The following is a 20,801-nucleotide window of genomic DNA, read 5'->3' as shown; positions in this document are numbered from 1 at the left end:
CACCAGTGGTGCATGATAATGATGTGAAGGGAGGTGGGGGGTGTGTTACGAGACAGAGGAATGGGGAATTGCAGGGAAGATAGTGCGGATGCAAGATAAAGCAGGGTTGAGATGGATGTGGTGCAGGGGGCTAGCAGAGATCGAGGTCAGGGAATGAAGTATACGATGCCAAAACAATTCCCACAGACAGGTTGACATATGACAGTTCCATGCAGGTGCCAGCATGTTTACGGGCCCTCTACAGGAAACTTTTCATGCAACTCAAAATTCCAAACCCCTTATCTGATTCAAGTTCAGTGACATCATTATCTAGACCCAAGACCAAAACGCACAGTCCTCATTCTTCCAAAGGCTCAACACCAACCCTCACATTCACTTCACCTGATCCTCCTCAGCCCGTGTCACTTTCCTGGACATTGACCTCCACCTCTGATGGCTTCACACGTACCTTTCTCCATAAAAAGCAAACTTACCAACACAACCTGCATTTCTATAGTTGTTTTCCCTTCCACACAAAAAAAAGAAAATCACTACCATAAAGTCTGGACAGCACATCTGTAGTGGCAAGAATTTCCTTTCCCAGTGTGCTGAAGGTTTCGTAGATACCTTCACAGACAGGTGCTATTCCCCAAAGTTAGTCAACAGATTTACCCATGCCATACCCTCATACATCCCTAACCCTTCCACAATCCCCGAAAACCAGCTGGAAAAGATCACCTCCCTCAGCAACCAGTATCATCCCAGACTGGAACAACTCGACCATGTCTTTTGCTATAACTTCAACTGTTTACGATCATCTCCTCATCTCCTTCCTCACCCCTCCCACTCCATCCAGCACAAACTCCACCCTGGCAAAACTACAGTCCTAGCATTGTGCATTCAGCTAGCACAGATCAAAAATATATTCCTGTTGTCTTAAAATATTACTTGCCAATATACCAAATTTGCTGCCACTAGTCAGCCCACTATGTTCAGAATCATTCCTATACCAGTAACATGTCAATCCAGATCTCCTAGCTGGAATTGTTATATCATCATATAGTAACACTAATCACCATCCAAATTCGGTAAAAGAAGTGGTTACTGCAATCACGAGTCTCAATAAATCTGGTACAAAATTTTTTGAAAGTTACTGCTCTGTTTATCACTAGATATTATATTTAATACTGATCTTTATGTTACTTCTTTCGTAGTCTAGCTACACTTACCATTTAACTCTCATCTGGAATTTCTGCCATAAGAAAAGGTATTGTTTTGCAGGAATGAGATCGGACACACAAACGTGTAACAAATATTAGAATTTTAATCAAACCTTAACGTGGCATTCTGTTACTGAACTATATACCAACAATGACTGCATTTGGCAACAATATCAGTATCCCAACTGCCTCAAATTATGTCCAATTTTGCAAAGGGAAAGTTGTGTGTGCAGTACTTAAAGTCAAATCCAGTATAAAATTACAAATATTACTCATTTCAATACACACACCAGTACTCAATTACTCTGCTAAATATTGCTGTGATAACTTGGCATCATTTAAAAACTGTTCTATTAACAATTCCAACTTATCACAACTACCACTGTCACAATCATTTCCACTCCAGCTTAAAGGAACAGATTAACTAAAGCTACTGCATCACAACTCCTCCATTACAGTAAATCGTACTTCTGGGTGTTCAACCGAGTTGTCATTTCCATTTTATGTACAATACTTTGACGACTGACCCAGACTTCTCCAAGTGCTGTGAGTGCACACAAAGGCATAAATTCCAGCACGTGAAGAGGATGAATTGGTTGTTCATGGAGGTATTGTGCAAAAAAGAGCTCAGCTGAAGGCCCAGAAGTGCATCATTACACAACATTCTTATATTGCAAAGGAAAGATGTCATCCTAGGAGAGGAAGAGAAGTCTTTCCAGTTAGGTTTCTTAACAACCCATCAGGGGTATTCCAGCCAACAATGCAGTATGACATTACTTTACAGCAAAACATGCAAAGTGATAACTTAATTAAAATAATTTGGCGGAATTGCACATGTTAATTATATGGACATATATATCACAACAGACTAACAATGTTCAATCACAGGGCTCTAATTAACACCATATTTGACAAAGTACACAGGAAGCTCTAAAAAGGTATTTTCCAAATAACATTTTCACAGTATACCAGGAAGGGGGGGGGGGGGGGGGGGGGGGAGAGAGAGAGAGAGAGAGAGAGAGAGAGAGAGAGAGAGAGAGAGAGAGAGAGAGAGAGAGAGAATGTCCATAAAAACATTTCCACTTCCCATTTGAAGAAGGTTTATTGGATTTGTATGTGAAACAAATGCATTAATTCTTGGCATTAATTTATTGTTCCATCTTTTAGGCTGTGAGGCAATACATATAACCTTTATGAAAACATCACCAACAAAGCTTTTACTTACTGTTATTTAGTTTATAATAATACATTAAAGAATTACACATTACTGCAACAAATGCACCATGGCAACACTCAAGATAGTCTGGGACATGTCAAAATGAAAATAAACTGAACTTTTAAGATTTATCGCAGAAATAAACACAGCCATAAAACATGCCCAGTTGTTAATGTGACAAAAGACACAAAGAAGTACAAAAAACACACACACATACACACACGCGCACACACATCAAGTAAGTCTTCAAACATGCAGTACACAGTTTCACTTCATAGTACATTACAGCTTCAGAAAAAGTCAGTCAAAAATTTTGACAAATGAAGGAATGAGAAACTTTCTGTATAATCTCAAATGTGTTTTGAATTCCACAGAACATACAAAAATACTCACACATCTCATTCAAAATATGTACACTATATGTCTACATCAATACAACAAATATTACGGATATACAAGGCCCAGTATAAGCTTGCTAATTGGAGGAACAAAGGAGTCCCATTATGTTCAGTTGCTGAACACAAAAATATTCAAATGCAGCCTGGCCAAGTTCTTACATCTCAGCTGTGCCAAAATAGTAACATTTTTAAGGGATATCATGAGAGAGCTGCTTATCTGTCACATAGACACACAAGTTTCAATACAAAACCATCAATGGCATCAGACTGAATTGCCACATATGTCAAACTAAACAGAAATGGAAGTACAAAAGTCAACTCCACTGACAGAGCTTCAATCCACACATTTTTCATACTTATAATGGAAAATAAAGAAGTCCCATGTCAAATACAGTTATTGAAATAGCACAATTTTTTTATGTGATTAAAGAGAGTACTAACGAAGGTAGCTTGCTTAAGATGTGACTCATGGAGTTTTGAAAAAAAGATATAAGTTAACTTTACACAGAATTATCCACATTCAACATTTTTTAATATATGTTTAAGACCATTATTGACTTCTACAGCTGCATTTCAAAATTTGTGAGCATTTTTATGCATCACAATGTGAAGATTTTGATCGTAAATTTCTGATTATATGAAGTGGAAATTATGAACTGTGTTATCTAGGAGTATTATTATATACTTTTGGATTAAAGGAGAGCACTTACCGAAAAGTATAAGGATTGAGCTGTAGATGGCACAAACAAAAAGAAAGAAAAAACTTGCAAGCTTTCAGAATAATCCTTTTTTGAACTGGTTTACTCAAGTTCAAAAAAGGATTACTCCAAAAATTAGCAAGTTTTCTTTCTTTTTTCTGTGCCTATCAATGACTCAACACTTCTGCTTTTCCGTGCATGGTCTCCTCTAATCCAAAAGTATTTACATTCTACCAGAACTTTCCTCCAACAACATGTAGTATATCATTCCCAGAACATTATTTCATGAATTTTTATTGACCTGTGTCCTATTTTCTTTCTACAGCTGTGACATCTAAACACTAAAATGTCAAGCATTTCATCGAATGACGGTGTTTCACTTTTTTTTTTTTTTGCCACTGAATCCGATGTTTAGAGAAAACTATTTCATCTGTTCACCAATCAAGAATTTTCTAAAATATGACAATTCTGTTTTCAAAACCCAGACTAGAAGCAATCAATGTTTTCAGTCAAAAAACTGACATAAAAAAACACGTTACATCTGCATAAAAACAGACATCACCACTTGCAGGAAATCCAAAAACTCTCACGAAGGTCTGCTGCTGCTCCCCCCTCATTCAGAATGTTTGTGCAGCTATCAAGATTAAATTTTTTATGCACACAGTAATGATATGATGTCACTAAATATTGCAGCTAAACCAAGCAGTGCAATTCAGACACTGATTCAGACAAAATTTTTTACCTTTATGCTAAAAAATTACAGCCTTCAAAAATACACTTCTGTTCAGAAATTAATTCTCCTCTTCTGCTGATCTACACTGTCAGCACTGACATATTTGAAAGACTGACAACATATCCTTTAGGTTAACACTTTTGTTTCTGTCAGGTTTCTATAACCCATCAACTCACTTTGATACTCTGATTGCACAATGATGACATGAGGAATAAGTGAACATCATGATACACTGTTATAGGAAAGAAACTTAAAGACATGAATATGTAATAAAAAGTAAAGTTTTGTGAAATTCTAGCACTAGTTCAGTAAGTACAAAACTGTGAAAATGATGCAAAAAGTTTGACAGAGGACCTGTTTTGGTTTTTTTCAGAGCAAAATTCACAATTTAATAACAGATCAACATATTTATACGTTTCCTCAGTTCTTTCTGCTCTCTCGACATATGTCTAAATAAGTGGTAGCCAAGCTTCACAAAAAGCAAATGATGGATTTAAGTGCTATTCACAAAAGATAAAAATTTTCTACTATATCTATTACACTTTACTGCAAAGAAGTCGTGCCTAAGGGCTCTACTTTCATTTCCGTAACAATTTTTATCTTCGACATTTTTCTCTAGACTAAAAACATTGCACAGAAAGCATCATGGCAATCACTGAAGTTTATGTTCAGGATTGGTTAAAAGTGTCCACAAAGCACTTTATCAAAGGGCACGAATATTTTAATACTGTATCTACTTTACGAATCGTGTGAACAATTTGAAACAATACCATAGCTTGGATGTGATTTAGTCCTCTACACTGATATTGGCTCCTTTGTTACTTAGTAGCACAATTTGATTTAAAATATGTCAAATATTTTATTAACTTTTGTCTAAGCACAAACACATTTTCAAAAGACTAAAATCATTTCAAGCATGCACCACCTTTTCTTTTTCTTTTCTTTTTTTTTATTTTACTCTTGCTTGTTTTTGGGCCTAATGGACAAGAACTTTGCTATTTTAATTATTGAACCACAAAAAGTACCTTGATTTCATTTCCAGCATTTCAGTCTGTTATACATTAAATATTACTATTTGGTACAGAAAATGTTATATTAAATAAAATACAGCAGTTATATAATTTATTCACTACAGGCAAGTTCATCAAGTGCACAATTCTGTGCACATAAAAATGCTGTCACACCACATGGAAACAGTGGTCAACAAAACTTCTTAAAAATTATATATGTTTAGGTTTTTAGGACATCCATACCAATGGATTCCAGAAAAACACCCATTGGTGTTCTCTTCAAACATATTGCCTCCATCGTATTAACAAGTTTATTCTTCATGTTTCGAAGTCTCATAGATGCATGCACAAATGTTACTGAAAGAAATAAAAACAAAGTTAGTGACAACATCAAAGAAAATTCTGGAAAATTAAATCCAAAAAAAAAAAGGAGCTGCACTGATAAAAGTAAACTGGCGTCCTTTTTCAAGTAACCTGGCTACATTATCTCCAAGCAAAACTACTTTGGATGGATACTTTTTTTTAGTGATGCAGCAACTGAATAAGTTTGATTACTGTCATACATCTATGTTGGGTGCCACACATTTTTGATCCTTTTTAGAAGGTTTGGTCAGCATAAAGTTAGTTATATTGGATAATGGCATGTCAATATCGGTTCAAGAAACAAAAACATATAAGATTAAGTTTGGGTAGAAGCAAAGCTCTAAGCGTATAATAGACCAGAACAGACAAGTGCAATTTCTGTACTCCCTCTAGATAGAAACTGTACATCCAGTAAAAGCAATACTTTTGTAAAAAACACAACCAAATAAATATTTGTTGTAATCAGTGGCCAAAAGGAGGAGAAAAAATATATAAATTTTCAGAAAATGGCAGGCACCTGCCCAGTAAGCAACTCCAGTAAGAGAAAGTGAAATGTAATGTGACGTTGATAAACAGAGGAAAAGAAGGGAGGGGGAAGAAAGGAAAGAACATGCTTAAAAGTTAAGAATGTAAAGCTGTTATCAACCTACATGTTGGTTTGCCCTTGGATTAATAACAAAAATAACTTTATTTAAAATGTGTGCGGCTGTATTAATTTAAACTAGTCTAATACAAAAATTGTTATGTACATAAAAGACATGAAATGATAAATTTCAGCAATGAATAAGTTGGGATGTTTAATATGAAAACAACTGTGCTATACTAAAAGAGAGATACTGTTATAATCCTATATGCAGTATGCTACTTTAATAACTCATTAGCACCTAGTCCTTACTATACAAATAAAATTTCCACAAAAAGCTGAAAAATTAAGACAAGGATTGCAGATTGTCTTCTTCAGTCAGTATACTGCCATGCACACAGGACACTATGTACACAGAAATTTTTTGGCATAAAACTAGTGATCAGAAAACTAGTGTATTTTATTGACATATTTACTGGAATCATAACTACAAAAAGCAGGCAGATGATTACTTATTTTAATTTAATTTTAAAATATATGTTTGCTTAAATGGCTTCACTTCACATTTAATAAACAAATTTACCTGCAATAGGAAGCAATATACCCATCAGAAAAACTAACATGGACCCCAGCAAATAAACAGCAAAGTGAATGGCAACTAATATAAGTATCAGTCCAAAAACTGGGTAGTTCTTCTTAAATGCTCTGGTTGATGCTGAAGAGTTAATGAAATAGTAAAAAAGGCAAAATGCACCAAATGTTGACAGAAATCCCAGAAACAAATCCACTGGATGAATAACACTGAAAAAAGTAAGAAACACAATCTGTAAACTTTTTCTTTTAGGAGACCAATACAAAACTAAATTCAGTTAGAGATTAATTAATATCCAAATTACAAGATAAGTTGGTTAACTGTGTGTTCCATGGATCATAACTGACATGCACATCTTTCCAGCACCTCCTTGTGGGGCAGCCTTTAAACTTTGTTTTCTGTTCATTAATTACTCTGTTTTATATGATACCACTTGACTCTAATCAGATAAGTTGTGTAGTTTGGCTAGTTTTGCATCATGGCCACAGAGATCATTCACTAGTGCATGAACATATCACTGACTACATTTTAATCTACAAAAATGTTGTCTATTAGTGTTCTGTTTTCATGTGTGATTTTGATGGGAAAATTAACAACAGAACATATGCTGTGAGTGTTAAGTAATATTTAAACATTGTTCCTTTTATCTAAGTCTAACACAATATTTAATAGTAAAGTCCTCAGAGCCTATCATGTAATGTCTTGTCTGCTAAGTGATATGACGACTCAGTTTTTTGCAAGAATATTGAAAGTTTCCCAACTGGGTCTACATAGTTAACAATTTTATATGACTTTTCTGGTACCCACAGCTTACACACAAATGCATTCAATTTTTTATCTAAACAGAAATTACTGTTTATCAATATATTTGAACTTTATTTTTACATGCATGACAAATTCTCCTTTCCCCATATTATCCTTCCAGAAATGGCTGCTAATTGATAGTCCTCTATGTTTAATATATGGAGATTGTTCAAGACATATCAACTTCCTTTTAAAATTCTAAATCATGCAAGCAGATGAGAAAATTAGATTATTACTGAAGTGTATTTGCAAATGGGATGGGTTTTCCTTGATTGACAGCTCAAGGTCATTGATACTAGCAGGACAAATTTCTACATTATTGGTTGGTGGGGGGTTAAAAGACTAAACAGCGAAATCAGTAGTCCCTCTATCAAAAGAGTTCATCTCATGTCACTTATGTCAGCCAGAACTTTGATTGAATTATGAAAGACTGGACGAGTGATTAGATCAAGGTCTTTGAAGCAATACTGGTGCCAGAGCTGAGAAATAATTTAAAGATAAGTAAACGTATATGGTTCCAGCTAGACTGTAGGTCAGAGCAGATGAGAGGTCTCCCAGAGTCCATCTGCAGCAAGACAAACCCCACTCTCATATGGCCCCTGCCACCTGCCAACCCAATTAAGGGCGAAGACCATTAAGTGTAAACAATATCTTATAGGTGGGAAATTTGTAATAGTAGAAGTGAGTATGCTAAAATGTAATGGATATCAGTTGGACCAACAATACTAAAATAAGCCAGTGAAATAATTAGGTCAGTAGACAGGTAATGCCAAACGAGTGTTCCCCCAGGGCTCTGCATGCGACAGTGACCATTGTCCATGCCACTTCAGTGACGATTCATCATAATGAAGGTGTTAAAAGAGAGGAACAGCACAAACTATTTACCAGTGTGCTACCACTAAAACAGAAAATAGGGTGGAGCAGAAAAAGGGGGGCTAACCTCATCTAAACACAATTAAAATAGAGCAAGAGGGATGACCAAGGCAGCTGGCAAAATAGGTAGGGTCGAGGGACCCTCAGAACCAGTATGTAGTGGAAGATGCCTCAGTCCCAACCACCCCACCTCCATCCAAAAAGTAGATGATGCCTACAGGTTTATAGAGATTAGGCATTTTGTCTATTAGTCCCTTGTTGCTTTGGTAATTCAAATAAAGCAATGTGGACCAAGAAAAGGAGAACTGACAGCTCCGGGTTTTGCATCCTTCTCATCGTGGATGAAAATAAGTGCAACAGTAAGAAGTAGTTCAAGTGAGACAAAACCCAGGCAGCTAAAATCTAACCAGTCACTGAAGGACACTTCACAAGAGGGAATCATTGTCATATTAAAATGGGCTGAGAAAATGAAGACTGTAAGGAATTTAGAGGCAGTTAGCTTAAACTTACAGAAATAAAACAGAGAGAAAAAAATTTATAATGGCCTGACAGTGCAGAGGTAGAAAGTTGCTGTAAGGCCACATGCCGCAGTGAGAGGAACCCCTCTCCCCCCACAGATCCACCCAACACTAAACATTGAATTGCAATAAATTTTATTATAAAATCTGCTTTCCCTCAGAAAACTTATGATGTTAGCTGTTATCCCATCATCTGCAAGTATCTGTGGTAAGGAGGTAGACAGGTTAATTGCTCACCTCAGATGAACCATCAGGCCACATACTTCATGAATATGGGCTATTGTGAGATTACTAACACAGCTGCATTAAGGGGAGTCTTCCTGAGGTGAATGGAACTTGTGGGTATGTCTGGTGTAGCTCTCACAGATTCAGCACAGTACGATGACATCTTTACGAGAGGCTTGAAGAGAAGTGTGCCACACCTCGGTGGTACCTTTAATTTCTCCAGGCTTGTTGAGGGTCATGGTAGCCTGCCATTCCATATCCCAGATACTCAAAATTTGATGTCGAACTTGCCATCTTCGGTCTGTGCCTGGTACTCCAAATTTAAGTTTGTCTCCTGTGGTTGCTTCTTTAGATAATTTGTCAATGAGTTCATTTCCGAGAATACCCACATGGCTCAGTTACTGTGGTTATGGAGCTATGGATGTCAACTAATAGGTCTCTGATGTTAGTGACCAACAAGTTTCTGGGATAGCATTGAGATATGTTTTGTCAGCAGCTCATGGAGTTGCTACAAACGAGGAAGTCCTTAGTGGCAAGATATAGCCCATGGTATGACTCGCAACTCTGCAGCATATACACAAATGTACTCAGCAGAGAATACTTCTTGTGTCCCCTAGAATGTGCAAAACACACAATCCACCGTGTCATTGATTTCCTATCCCTCTATGTAGATGCGTGTCGAATTTGCGTAGTCACGGAGAGTTGAAATAAATAGGCACATGGTAATGTGGAATCAGCATTTTCCTTGGAGCTATAGGAGAGGTGCATCTGAATCATAGGATTGGGTACACACCACAGTGGGGAGGCGGGTTCCCAGACAGAACGCTATACAGAGTGAACATTAATAAAACTGACAAACTGCCCAGATGTATTCCTGACAAAATGGAGAAAAAAAGGTCCTATAAACATGTGTCCAGAAATGGACAATGTGCATGCAATGACAAAAATAATCCTGGAACACAGTACAGAGCTGCAATGCATCCACATGACACCAGGTGTCTCAAGTGGTCTACATGGGATGCAATGCATGCGTTTACACGTCGCATTATGGATTGCCGCACACTTTCGTGCGTCCCGGCCTCTCAAAAAATAGCATCACAGATGTTGTCAACATGCTGTTGAATGGTCTGCACATCAAGAACTGATTCAGCAAACAACACTTTTCAAACGCACCCAGAGGTAAGAGTCCAGAAGGTTTACGTCCAGTAATCTAGCAGGCCATGCTACAGGGCCTCTGTGTCCTACCTAATGTCAGGGAAAGACAATGCTGAGGTGTCCGTGAGCTGTAATGTGGAAGAGGGATGTGTCATCATGCACAAACCATATGACCTGTTGTTCTGCCAATGGCTCACTTGCAAGCGGCCCAGGCAGAGTATTCTGCAGGAAGTCCCGGTACATTCCTCCGTCAGAGTGTTGTGGAATAATAGCCGGTCCACGTATGTGGACACCAAGAATCACTGCCCACACACCGATTAATTGATTGATTGAGAGGGGGTTATGGGGCCCAACAGTGACATCAGCCCGGCGATTCCTAACTTAGTCTCAGAAGAAAGAGGGTCCAATAGAAGTGGAGGGATCCAGTCAGAGGAGTCAAATGATAAAATGATGAACATTAAACACGCACAATAAAAGCATAAAAGGTGAGACCAAATCTAAAACCTGGAAAAAAAGGGGGGTGGTCATGGGGCCACAGACCAGGAAGACTAAACGAAGTCCCAACCACAACCAACATGCCTCTGCTCCAAGACTAAAGTAGGACCTCATATCTGGAAATAAAAACCACATTCTTAGAGGAAAATGAGGACCAGTTCAACCATCCGTAGACTGTCTGCTAAAATTAAATTTAAGCAATTGGAAAGACTATCCTTAACATGCGCTGAAAGAAAGGGACATTCCACCAATATGTGAGATATCGTCAGTTTGGCTCCACAACCACATTGTGGGGGTGTGTTGTTACGTAGGAGGAAACAATGGGTGAGCAGGGTATGACCAATGCGTAAACGGCATAAAACAGTGGACTCCTTCCTAGAGGAGTGGAAGGAAGAGCGCCAAACTGCAGTAGACTCCTTGATTGTGGGGAGTTTATTACTAAGAGCAGTAGCACTCCAGATGGCATTCCACTTTTGCACAAAGAGAGATTTGACAGACCCACGTATCTGAAGCTGGAATCGTGAAAGGAAATAGTCGGTAAGTACCTGCTTCTCTAGCCAAACGGTCAGCCAGTTCATTTCCTGGGATGCCCACATGACTTGGGACCCAGAGAAAGATGACTGAACAGATGGCACACTCAAGAGTGGAGAGAAGGTCATGGATAGCAGAGACCAAAGGGTGACAAGAGTAGCATCAGTCGATAGCCTGCAGTCTGCTCATGAAGTCTGAACAAATTAGAACACTGTGGAGGGAGACATGAGAAACTAAATGGAGGGCCCTGTGAATGTCTAGAAGCTCTGCTGTGAAGACACTACATGATCCCAGCAATAAATGGTGTTTGAAGCCAGTAGGAAACGTAAAAGGGTATCCCACCTTATCGAGTGTCTTAGAACCATCAATGTAAAAGATGGTGGCACCCTAGAACTCTGCAAAGATGGCACATACACGACGCTGGTAAACCATAGGAGCAACAGAGACCTTAGGACCCTGGAATAGATCAGTCCTAGTACGTGATCTAGGCACCATCCAAGGGTGGGGGGTATGGGAGGAAAGACAAGGTGCAGTCCAGTGAGTAGAGATGGAGATCCTGACAGAGGGAAGCGAGACACATGCCAACCGGCAATCCCACCCATGGACAGGTGTTAGGAGGGAGACATCCCTCATTGGCAAAGAGCACAGGGTACACAGAATGGTCAGGGAATTTGCGAATGGTGAATGCAAAAGAAACAAGGAGTTCGCTCTGTCAGATGTGTAGAGGGGGATTCCCCTCTTCTGTGAGGAGACTATCAACAAGACTAGTGCGAAAGGCACCAATAGCCAGACGCACCCCACAATGATGGACATGGTCAAGGAGTTTCAAAGTGGAAGGAGCTGCTGAGCCATAAACCTGACCACCATAATCTAGTCTGGACAAGACCAGAGCATGGTAAAGATGGATGAGAGTGGAATGGTCTGCACCCCAAAATGTGTAGGCCAGGAGGCAGAATTAATCTTCCACATACATGTAGTCTATAGGTGGCGAATGTGGGGCAGCCATGTCAGCATATTATCAAAACTAAAGCCAAAGAAACGGGACAGTGCTACAACATCGAGGAGCTGGTTGCTTGGAGTGTACTGTGGGTCAACGACAAGAGTGTTTTGGAGGAAGAAAACTGGAAGCCATGAGCGGTGGCCCGTGCAGACGCCTGTCGGATGGCACTCGACAGATGCTACTGAGTGAGAGCTGCACCAGATTCAAAAATTGCCAACATACAATGCTGGGGCAAGCAGAGGTCGCAAGCCCATTGATGGCAATGAGGAAGAGTGTGACACTTAGCACAGAACCCTGTGGGATACCATTCTCCTAAATCTGAGGGGCACTGAGTGAAGTGACAACTCTAACCCGGAAGAGCCTGTGAGATGACTCACGGATAAAAATCCGAAGGGGACCACAGAAGACCCAGTCATGGAGGGCAACTAAAATGTGATGGCACCGGACGGGGATAATTATATTGTCCGGCCATTGTGATGGAAAAGCACTCTTGAGCCAAATGAGGTTGAAGACACTGAAGAGCTGTTGCCCCTGGGGAATGTCCAAGTGTTGGATCATTTGGTTGTGGAAGGAATACGGGCCTGGGGCCGTGTCTCGTGAAGAACTAAGAGCCTGCACCAATTCTCCATTCAGTGAAGGGTGCAGTATAGGGCTCAACATGGTGTGGGATGAAACGGGGAAGGGAGGGGGGGGGGGGGGAGGTGGACAACTCTGCATTTCTGCCGGAGAAAGGCAGTAGGGTAGGAAGAGGACAATGATGCTGTCGCGAGGTGTTCTGCGAGAACCAAGAACCAATGGATCAGTGCACAGAGCACCTTGGAGGCTCAGACCCTGGACAGTAGACTGTCACTGGTGACCCAGAAGGCTATGAACTTGGACCAAACCCGTGATGAAGTGGCATGTGTCCCCAGGGAGGAAACATTGCACTCCCAGCATTGCTTTTCACTTCACTTAATAAGGTAACAAGCCTTAGCATGGAAATGCTTTAAAGTGAGGATGTCGGTCTGTGATGGATGTAGTTTAAATCGCTGCAGCCTCCGTTGGCGGTCCTGGACAGGGACTGCAACATTCTTGTTCCACCAGAGTATCGATTAACGACTAGAGGGACCTGAGGATAAGGGGGCAGCTGTGCCAGCAGCATGAAGAATAGTGGCAGAGATGCCTTCCACGGCTACATCAATGGAATTCGAGAGGGAGGCGTCAAAAGTGGTTGGCTGGTTGGTTTAAAAGAGGGGGGAAAGGGACCAAACTACAAGGTCATCAGTCCCTTGTTCCGAATAAAACAATGCGACAAGTGTGAAAACAAAACAAATGAGACTGACAACTCAAAACGGAATGAAAGGAAAAATCACAAGAACGATGAAAGGCAACAAACATGTAAATGGACAAAAGGGGACAATAAAACCACATAAATGCAAGAAACAGGATGAAGAGATTAAAATGACAAAGCAGATTACCATGGATGGCTGACCATGAGGATAAAAAAGGAGCAACCAGCCACTCTGCAACACATTAAAACCTCCACCCTAGACGCACTGGGGTGGAGGACACAGATTGGCAAGCGATACGCATTAAAACTTAGATCAAATGATAAAACCCACCCTCACGAATAAAACGTGAAACTAAAGCAGCTGATGAGGCGTCACGTAAAATCAGCGGCAATGAGTCCGGTAACCCAAGATTTCGTCACTGAGCAGTCAAGGTGGGACAGTGCACAAGAGATGGCCACCAGCTATGCAGTGAATACACTGCAGCCATCATGCAAGGAATGCTGTTCAAAACGGCCTCTGTGGACATAGGTGACACCAACATGACTATCAGCCATCAAGCCGTCTGTGTAAACCACTTCAGAGCCCCATAACACATCAAGAATCTAGAGGAAATGACAGCGGAGAGTGGCAGGAGTAACTAAGTCCTTAGGGTCATGCAAAAGGTCCAGACAAATCTGTGGCCTACACATGGGCTGCCGATGAGGGAGATGAACTGCCGTGGGTGGAAAAAGGAGACGGTATTTTGGATGCTTAGGAGAACTACGAATGTGTGCAATGTAACTGGCGAGCAGTTGTGCATGTCACCAGACTCATTCTAAAAGCTCCCGTCACTAGGTGAATGCCACAGGTGTGCACTGAGTCGAGTACACGCAATGCTGAGGGCACCGCCGAACCATAAATGAGACTCCCATAGTCAAGACGGAATTGAACAAGGGCTTTGTAGAGCTGCAGGATGCAACAGGGTAGAGCGATTTGCACTCCAGTTGGAGTTGCTCAGGCAGCGGAGAGCATTGAGGTGCTGCCAGCACTTCTACTTCAGCTGGTGAAGGTGAGGTAGCCAAGTCAATTGGGTGTCGAAAACCAGTCCTAAGAATCGATATGTCTCCACTACACTGAGTAGACCATCATGAAGGTAAAGTACTGGTTCCGGATGAACGGTACGATGCCGACCAAAGTGCATCACACACATCTTAGTGGCTGAAAACTGGAAACCGTGTGCGACAGCCTATGACTGCACCTTGTGGATGGTTCCATGTAGGCACTGCTCAGCAACAACAGTGCTGGTGGAGCAGTACGAAATGCAGAAGTTGTCTGCATACAGAGAGGGTGAGATGGGTGGCCCTACAGCTGCTGCTAGACCATTAATGGCTACTAAAAATAGTGATACAATCAATAAGAGCCCTACGTGATCCCAATCTCCTGGATATGGGGGGGGAACTATGGGAGGCACCAACTTGGACACAGAAAGTATGGAGCGACCGAAAATTCTGGATAAAAATCTGGAGCAGGCCTCAGAGACCAAACCCGTATAATGTGGCAAGGATATGATGTTGCCAGGTGGTGTCCTACACTTTGCATAGATCATAAAAGATGGCAACCGGGTGTTGGCGTCTGGAAAAGGCTGTTCGGATGGCAGACTCAAGGGACACAAGATAATCAGTGGTAGAGTGAGCCTGGTGGAAGCTGCCCTGACATGGAGCCAGTAGGCCACGTGACACCACGACCCAACCCAACCGCCGACATACCATACGTTCCAGCAGCTATCCACATCAAGTGGGTTTTTTCCGTGTTTGAGCACTAGAACTATGGTGCTTCCAGCCATTGCGAAGGAAAGATGCGATCACACCAGATCCGGTTGAAGATGACGAGGATATGCCACTTGTAGTCAGATGAGAGATGTTTAATCATCTGACTGGATCCGATCCGGCCCAGGAGCTGTGTCAGGGCAATGTGCAAGTGCGCTGAGGAGCTCCCACTCTGTAAATGGGGCGTTATGGACACTCACTGTGGCGTGTAGTGAATGAGAGGACTTTCCTTTCCATCTGCCATTTGAGGGTGTGAAAGGTTGGGGCGTAGTTCTTCGACACAGAGGCTCGAGCATAGTTCTCAGCAAACTGCTCGGCAATTGTGTTTGCTTCGGTACATAGCACGCCATTGATGTTAACGCCAGTGACACCTGTTGGGGTTTGGTACCCAAAAAGACGTCCGATCTTTGTCCAGACTTGGGAAGATGACGTATGGCACCCAGCCGTTAACACATACTTCTCCCAACACTCTTGTTTCCGTCATTTTATAAGCTGGTGTACAAGGGCAAGGAGCCGCTTAAAGGCTATCAGATGGTCTAGGGAAGGGTTTCGTTTATGACGCCGCAAAGCTCACTGATGCTCTGTAATTGCCTCAGTGACTTCAGGCGGCCACCAAGGGACTGTCTTTCGCCAGGGGCACCCTAAAAAGCGAGGGATTGCATTTTCTGCCACAGAAATGGTTGTGGTAGTCACCTGATCAACCATCACATCGATGTCACCATGCGGGGCAGAGTCAATGGTGACATCAGAGGTTAAGTTTCCCAGTCCACCTTGTTTAAAGCCCATCTGGGCAGGAGTCTGTGCGCCTGACAGGGGGCCAGTGACAGGAGGATAGGGAAGTGGTCACTATCACACAGGTCACCATGTGCTCACCAGTGGGTAGATGGGAGAAGTCCTGGGCTGCAAATTGATAAATCAATGACTGACTACCTCGAGCCACACTGAAATGTGTGGCGGCCCCCGTATTTAAGAGGCAGAGGTCAAACCGAGACAGTAAAGTTTTGACACCCTTGCCTCGGCCAGTAAGCACAGTGTCACCCCACATGGTGTCTCCCAAAAGTAGGAAAGGTTTAGGGAGTTGATCAATCAGTGCAGCTAATACATTCAGGGGTACTGCACCATCTGGAGGAAGATGTACATTGCAGACAGTTATTTCCTGCATCGTCCATATTCTGACAGCCACAGCTTCACGAGGGGTGTGAAAGGGCACAGTGTCACTAGGGTGTTTAGGACATAAATGCGAACTCCACCTGACAGTTGATTATAGTCACTACGGTTCCTGCAATATCCCTTATAGCCACAGAGGGCAGGGATCCACATTGCCGGGACCAGGTTTCCTGGAGGGCAATGCAGAAAGCAGGTGTAAAGCTTAACAGTTGCCATAGCAAAGCCAGGCGGTGGAAAAAATTGGCGCAATGACATTGTGAGACTGGGAAGGCATGGAACATTCAGTAAGGAAGTTTACGCCTCAGGATCACCTGCTGCCACCGACTTATTGCCTGAGCAGTCTATATCCATTGCATTTGAGGGTCCAGTGAGATCCAGGTCCTCAGCGGACGTCAGAACGTCCACCCCATCCTCAGACACAACTTGTAGGTAGAGGTGGTATGGGTGCCACCCCAAGTTCCTTGTTCTTAGGGCTCTTCTTTTTTGATTGCTCGTGCTGTTTGTTGAGTTTCTCTGGCTGGGAGGATTTCACTGAATCAGTCTCCAGGACAGGATGAGCGTGAAGTTCTACGACCAGCTGCTTTTGGGCTCTTCAGCGACGGGCGGGTGTCTACTTTCCCACTAGCAGAAACCTGGGAAGGGAGTGACCCAAGGGAGCCCTTCCTAGCGAGAGGAGCCGAAGAAGCCTTATGCTTCTCTGGCTCAGAAGTGGGGACTGAAAGCCCCTATGGCTGTTTCTCCCGAAGTAGGTGGTGTGGGAGCAACAGGGAGGGAAGTGCCCCCCCCCCCCCCCAATCAAGGAGGCAGGTGTAGCCTTCTGGCTCTGAGAGCCAACTGGAATTCGTGGAACTGATGGGGCTAAAACTGCTCTTGTAATGGTGGCGTATAAGGAGATCATAGCCACAGGATGCAGGCACTCATATTTTCTCTTAGCCTCAGTGTAGATCAGTCCGTCCAGGGTCTTATATGCCATGATTTGCCTCTCTTTTTGTAAAATCCTGCAGTCTGGCGAGCAAGGTGAATGATGGTCTCCGCTGTTGACACATCTACATCTACCTCTACATCTATACTCCGCAAGCCACCTGACGGTGTATGGCGGAGGGTACCTTGAGTACCTCGTATCAGTTCTCTCTTCTATTCCAGTCTCATATTGTTCTTGGACAGAAAGATTGTCAGTATGCCTCTGTGTGGGCTCTAATCTCTCCGATTTTATCCTCATGGTTTCTTCGCGAGATATGCGTAGGAGGGAGCAATATACTGCTTGACTCCTCCGTGAAGGTATGTTCTCGAAATTTCCACAAAAGCCCGTACCGAGCTACTGAGCATCTCTCCTGCAGAGTCTTCCACTGTAGTTTATCTATCATCTCCGTAATACTTTCGTGATTACTGAATGATCCTGTAACGAAGTGCGCAGCTCTCCATTGGATCTTCTCTATCTCTTCTATCAACTCATCTGGCACGGATTCCACACTGGTGAGCAGTATTCAAGCAGTGGTCGAACAAGTGTACTGTGACCTACTTCCTTTGTTTTCTGACTGCATTTTCTTAGTATCCTTCTAATGAATCTCAGTCTGGTATCTGCTTTACTGACGATTAATTTTATATGGTCATTCCATTCTAAATCACTCGTAATGTCTACTAGCAGATAATTTATGGAATTAACTGCTTCCAGTTGCTGATCTGCTATATTGTAGCTAAATGATAAAGGATATTTCTTTGTACGTATTCACAGCACATTACACTTGTCTACTTCGAGATTCAATTGCCATTCCCTGCATGATGCTTCAATTCGTTGCAGATCCTCCTGCATTTCAGTACAATTTTCCATTGTTACAACCTCTTGATATACAACAGCATCATACACAAAAAATCTCAGTGAACTTCTGATGTTATCCACAAGGTCATTTGTATATATTGTGAATAGCAACGGTCCTACGACACTCCCCTGTGGCACACCTGATATCACTCTTACTACGGAAGACTTCTCTCCATTAAGAATGACACGCTGCATTCTGTTATCTAGGAACTCTTCAATCCAAATCACACAATTGGTCTGATAGTCCATATGCTCTTACTTTGTTCATTAAACGACTGTGGGGAACTGTATCAAATGCCCTGCGGAAGTCAAGAAACACGGCATCTGCATGGGAAACCGTGTCTATGGCCCTCCGAGTCTCACGGACGAATAGCACGAGCTGGGTTTCACACGATCGTCTTTTTCGAAACCCATGCTGATTCCTACAGAGTAGATTTGTAGTGTCCAGAAAGTCGTCATACTCTAACATAATACGTGTTCCAAAATACTACAACTGTTCGATGTTAGAGATATAGGTCTATAGTTCGACGTCCCTTTTCGAAAACGGGGATGACCTGGGCCCTTTTCCAATCTTTTGGAATGCTACGCTCTTCTAAGAGACCTATGGTACACTGCTGCAAGAAGGGGGGCAAGTTCCTTCACGTACTCTGTGTAAATTCGAACTGGTATCCCATCAGGTCCAGGGGCCTTTCCTCTTTTGAGCGATCTGAATTGTTTTTCTATCCCTCTGTCATCTATTTCGATATCAACCATTTTGTCATCTGTGCGACAATCTAGAGAAGAAACTACAGTGCAGTCTTCCTCTGTGAAACAGCTTTGGAAAAAGACATTTAGTATTTCGGCCTTTAGTCTGTCATCCTCTGTTTCAGTACTATTTTGGTCACAGAGTGTCTGTATATTTTGTTTTGATCCACCTACCACTTTGACATAAGATCAAAATTTCTTAGGATTTTCTGCCAAGTCAGTACATAGAACTTTACTTTCGAATTCATTGAACGCCTCTCGCATAGCCCTCCTCCTCACACTACATTTCGCTTCATGTAATTTTTGTTTGTCTGCAAGGCTTTGGCTATGTTTATGTTTGCTGTGAAGCCCCTTTGCTTCTGTAGCAGTTTTTTAACTCAGTTGTTGTACCACGGTAGCTCTTTTCCACCTCTTATGATCTTGCATGCACATACTCACACAGATGGGAGGTGGGGCACATTGAGTATTGTGATGCGATGGATGACCACAATCTCTACAGGTGGGGCTGAAAGTACAGCAGGAAGACATATGGCCGAACTTCCAGCACTTGAAGTATCCCATTGGGGGAGGCATATATGGCTTGACGTCACAGCGGTAGACCACCACCTTTACTTTCTCGAGCGATGTATCACCCTCGAAGGCCAAGATGACAGCACCAGTGGCAAGCTGGTTATCCCTCGAACTCTGGTAGGACGCACCAGACGAAATGAATACCTCGCCGCTCTAAATTGATGTGCAGCTCATCATCAGACTGCAAAAGAAACTCCCAGTCAAATGTAATATCCTCGACCGTATTTAAGCTCTTATGAGGCGTGATGGTAACAGAAACATCCACCAACTTGCCTCAAGTGAGTAAGGCCCATGACTGGGCAGAGGATGCTGTTTTTATCGAAACAGACCCAGAGCACATTTTGGACAAGCCCTCCACCTCCCCAAACTTGTCCTCCAAATGCTCCACAAAAAACTGAAGCTTCATTGACATGAAAGATTCCCCATGAACTCTCATACATATGAGGTACCAGGGTGAATAAGCTTCTCATACATACGAGGTACCAGGGTGAATAAGCTTCAGTTCCATCCTTAGCTCGGCGTTCCTCCCATGGTGCGGCCAGGGAAGGGAACGATTGGGGGATCATATTTCTTAGCATTAAATCTAGGTTTTGCCCACTTAGAGACTGCTGGCGGCAGACCACCAGCAAGAGATGATGTACTACACTTCATGGCATGTCATCTGCCCTAATGCCACCCACTCCAACCAGGGGCCCTCCCCACAGGCACCACGCAGCTGTAGCAGAGGCCATCTGGCAGGATGGCCATTGTCGGGAGTTCCAATGCCCCAGATTGACGAGCATCTACTCCTTGGCATATGTGGGGAGTTTACGGCGCAGGCGTCAGCAGAGTGATCCCTGTGTTGTCAGGGGGCTACAACCAACAGGGTACATGGCGGTCCCACCACAATGGACTGGCTACCATGCTGGATATGAGGTACAAAGAAGTTCATGGTCATCGTCAGCACAGAAAGTGACACTGCATAGTGCATGGTGGAAAACGCACCCAGGAAGGTGTCCTCGCACATGACAGAGAGAATGGGTGAGACTGCAATGT

General features: G+C 42.5%; 1 protein-coding gene across 2 annotated transcripts in view; it reads right to left on the bottom strand.

The window, feature by feature from the left end:
• Window positions 1-20,801, bottom strand: part of LOC126183205 (PRA1 family protein 3) — a 71,481-nt gene that overhangs the window by 30,319 nt on the left and 20,361 nt on the right. For both annotated transcript variants that reach the window (XM_049924980.1, XM_049924979.1), the window contains exons 2-3: window positions 6,784-7,001; window positions 5,498-5,611 (exon numbers count right to left, since the gene is read on the bottom strand). In XM_049924980.1, the coding sequence (XP_049780937.1) occupies window positions 5,498-5,611; window positions 6,784-7,001 (332 nt within the window). The remainder of the gene's footprint in view (window positions 1-5,497; window positions 5,612-6,783; window positions 7,002-20,801) is intronic.

The sequence above is a fragment of the Schistocerca cancellata genome, chromosome 4 (assembly GCF_023864275.1).
Source record: "Schistocerca cancellata isolate TAMUIC-IGC-003103 chromosome 4, iqSchCanc2.1, whole genome shotgun sequence".
NCBI classification, from domain to species: domain Eukaryota; kingdom Metazoa; phylum Arthropoda; class Insecta; order Orthoptera; family Acrididae; genus Schistocerca; species Schistocerca cancellata.
The sequence above is the reverse complement of the archived record's forward strand: the minus strand, read 5'-3'. Positions and strand labels throughout refer to the sequence as shown.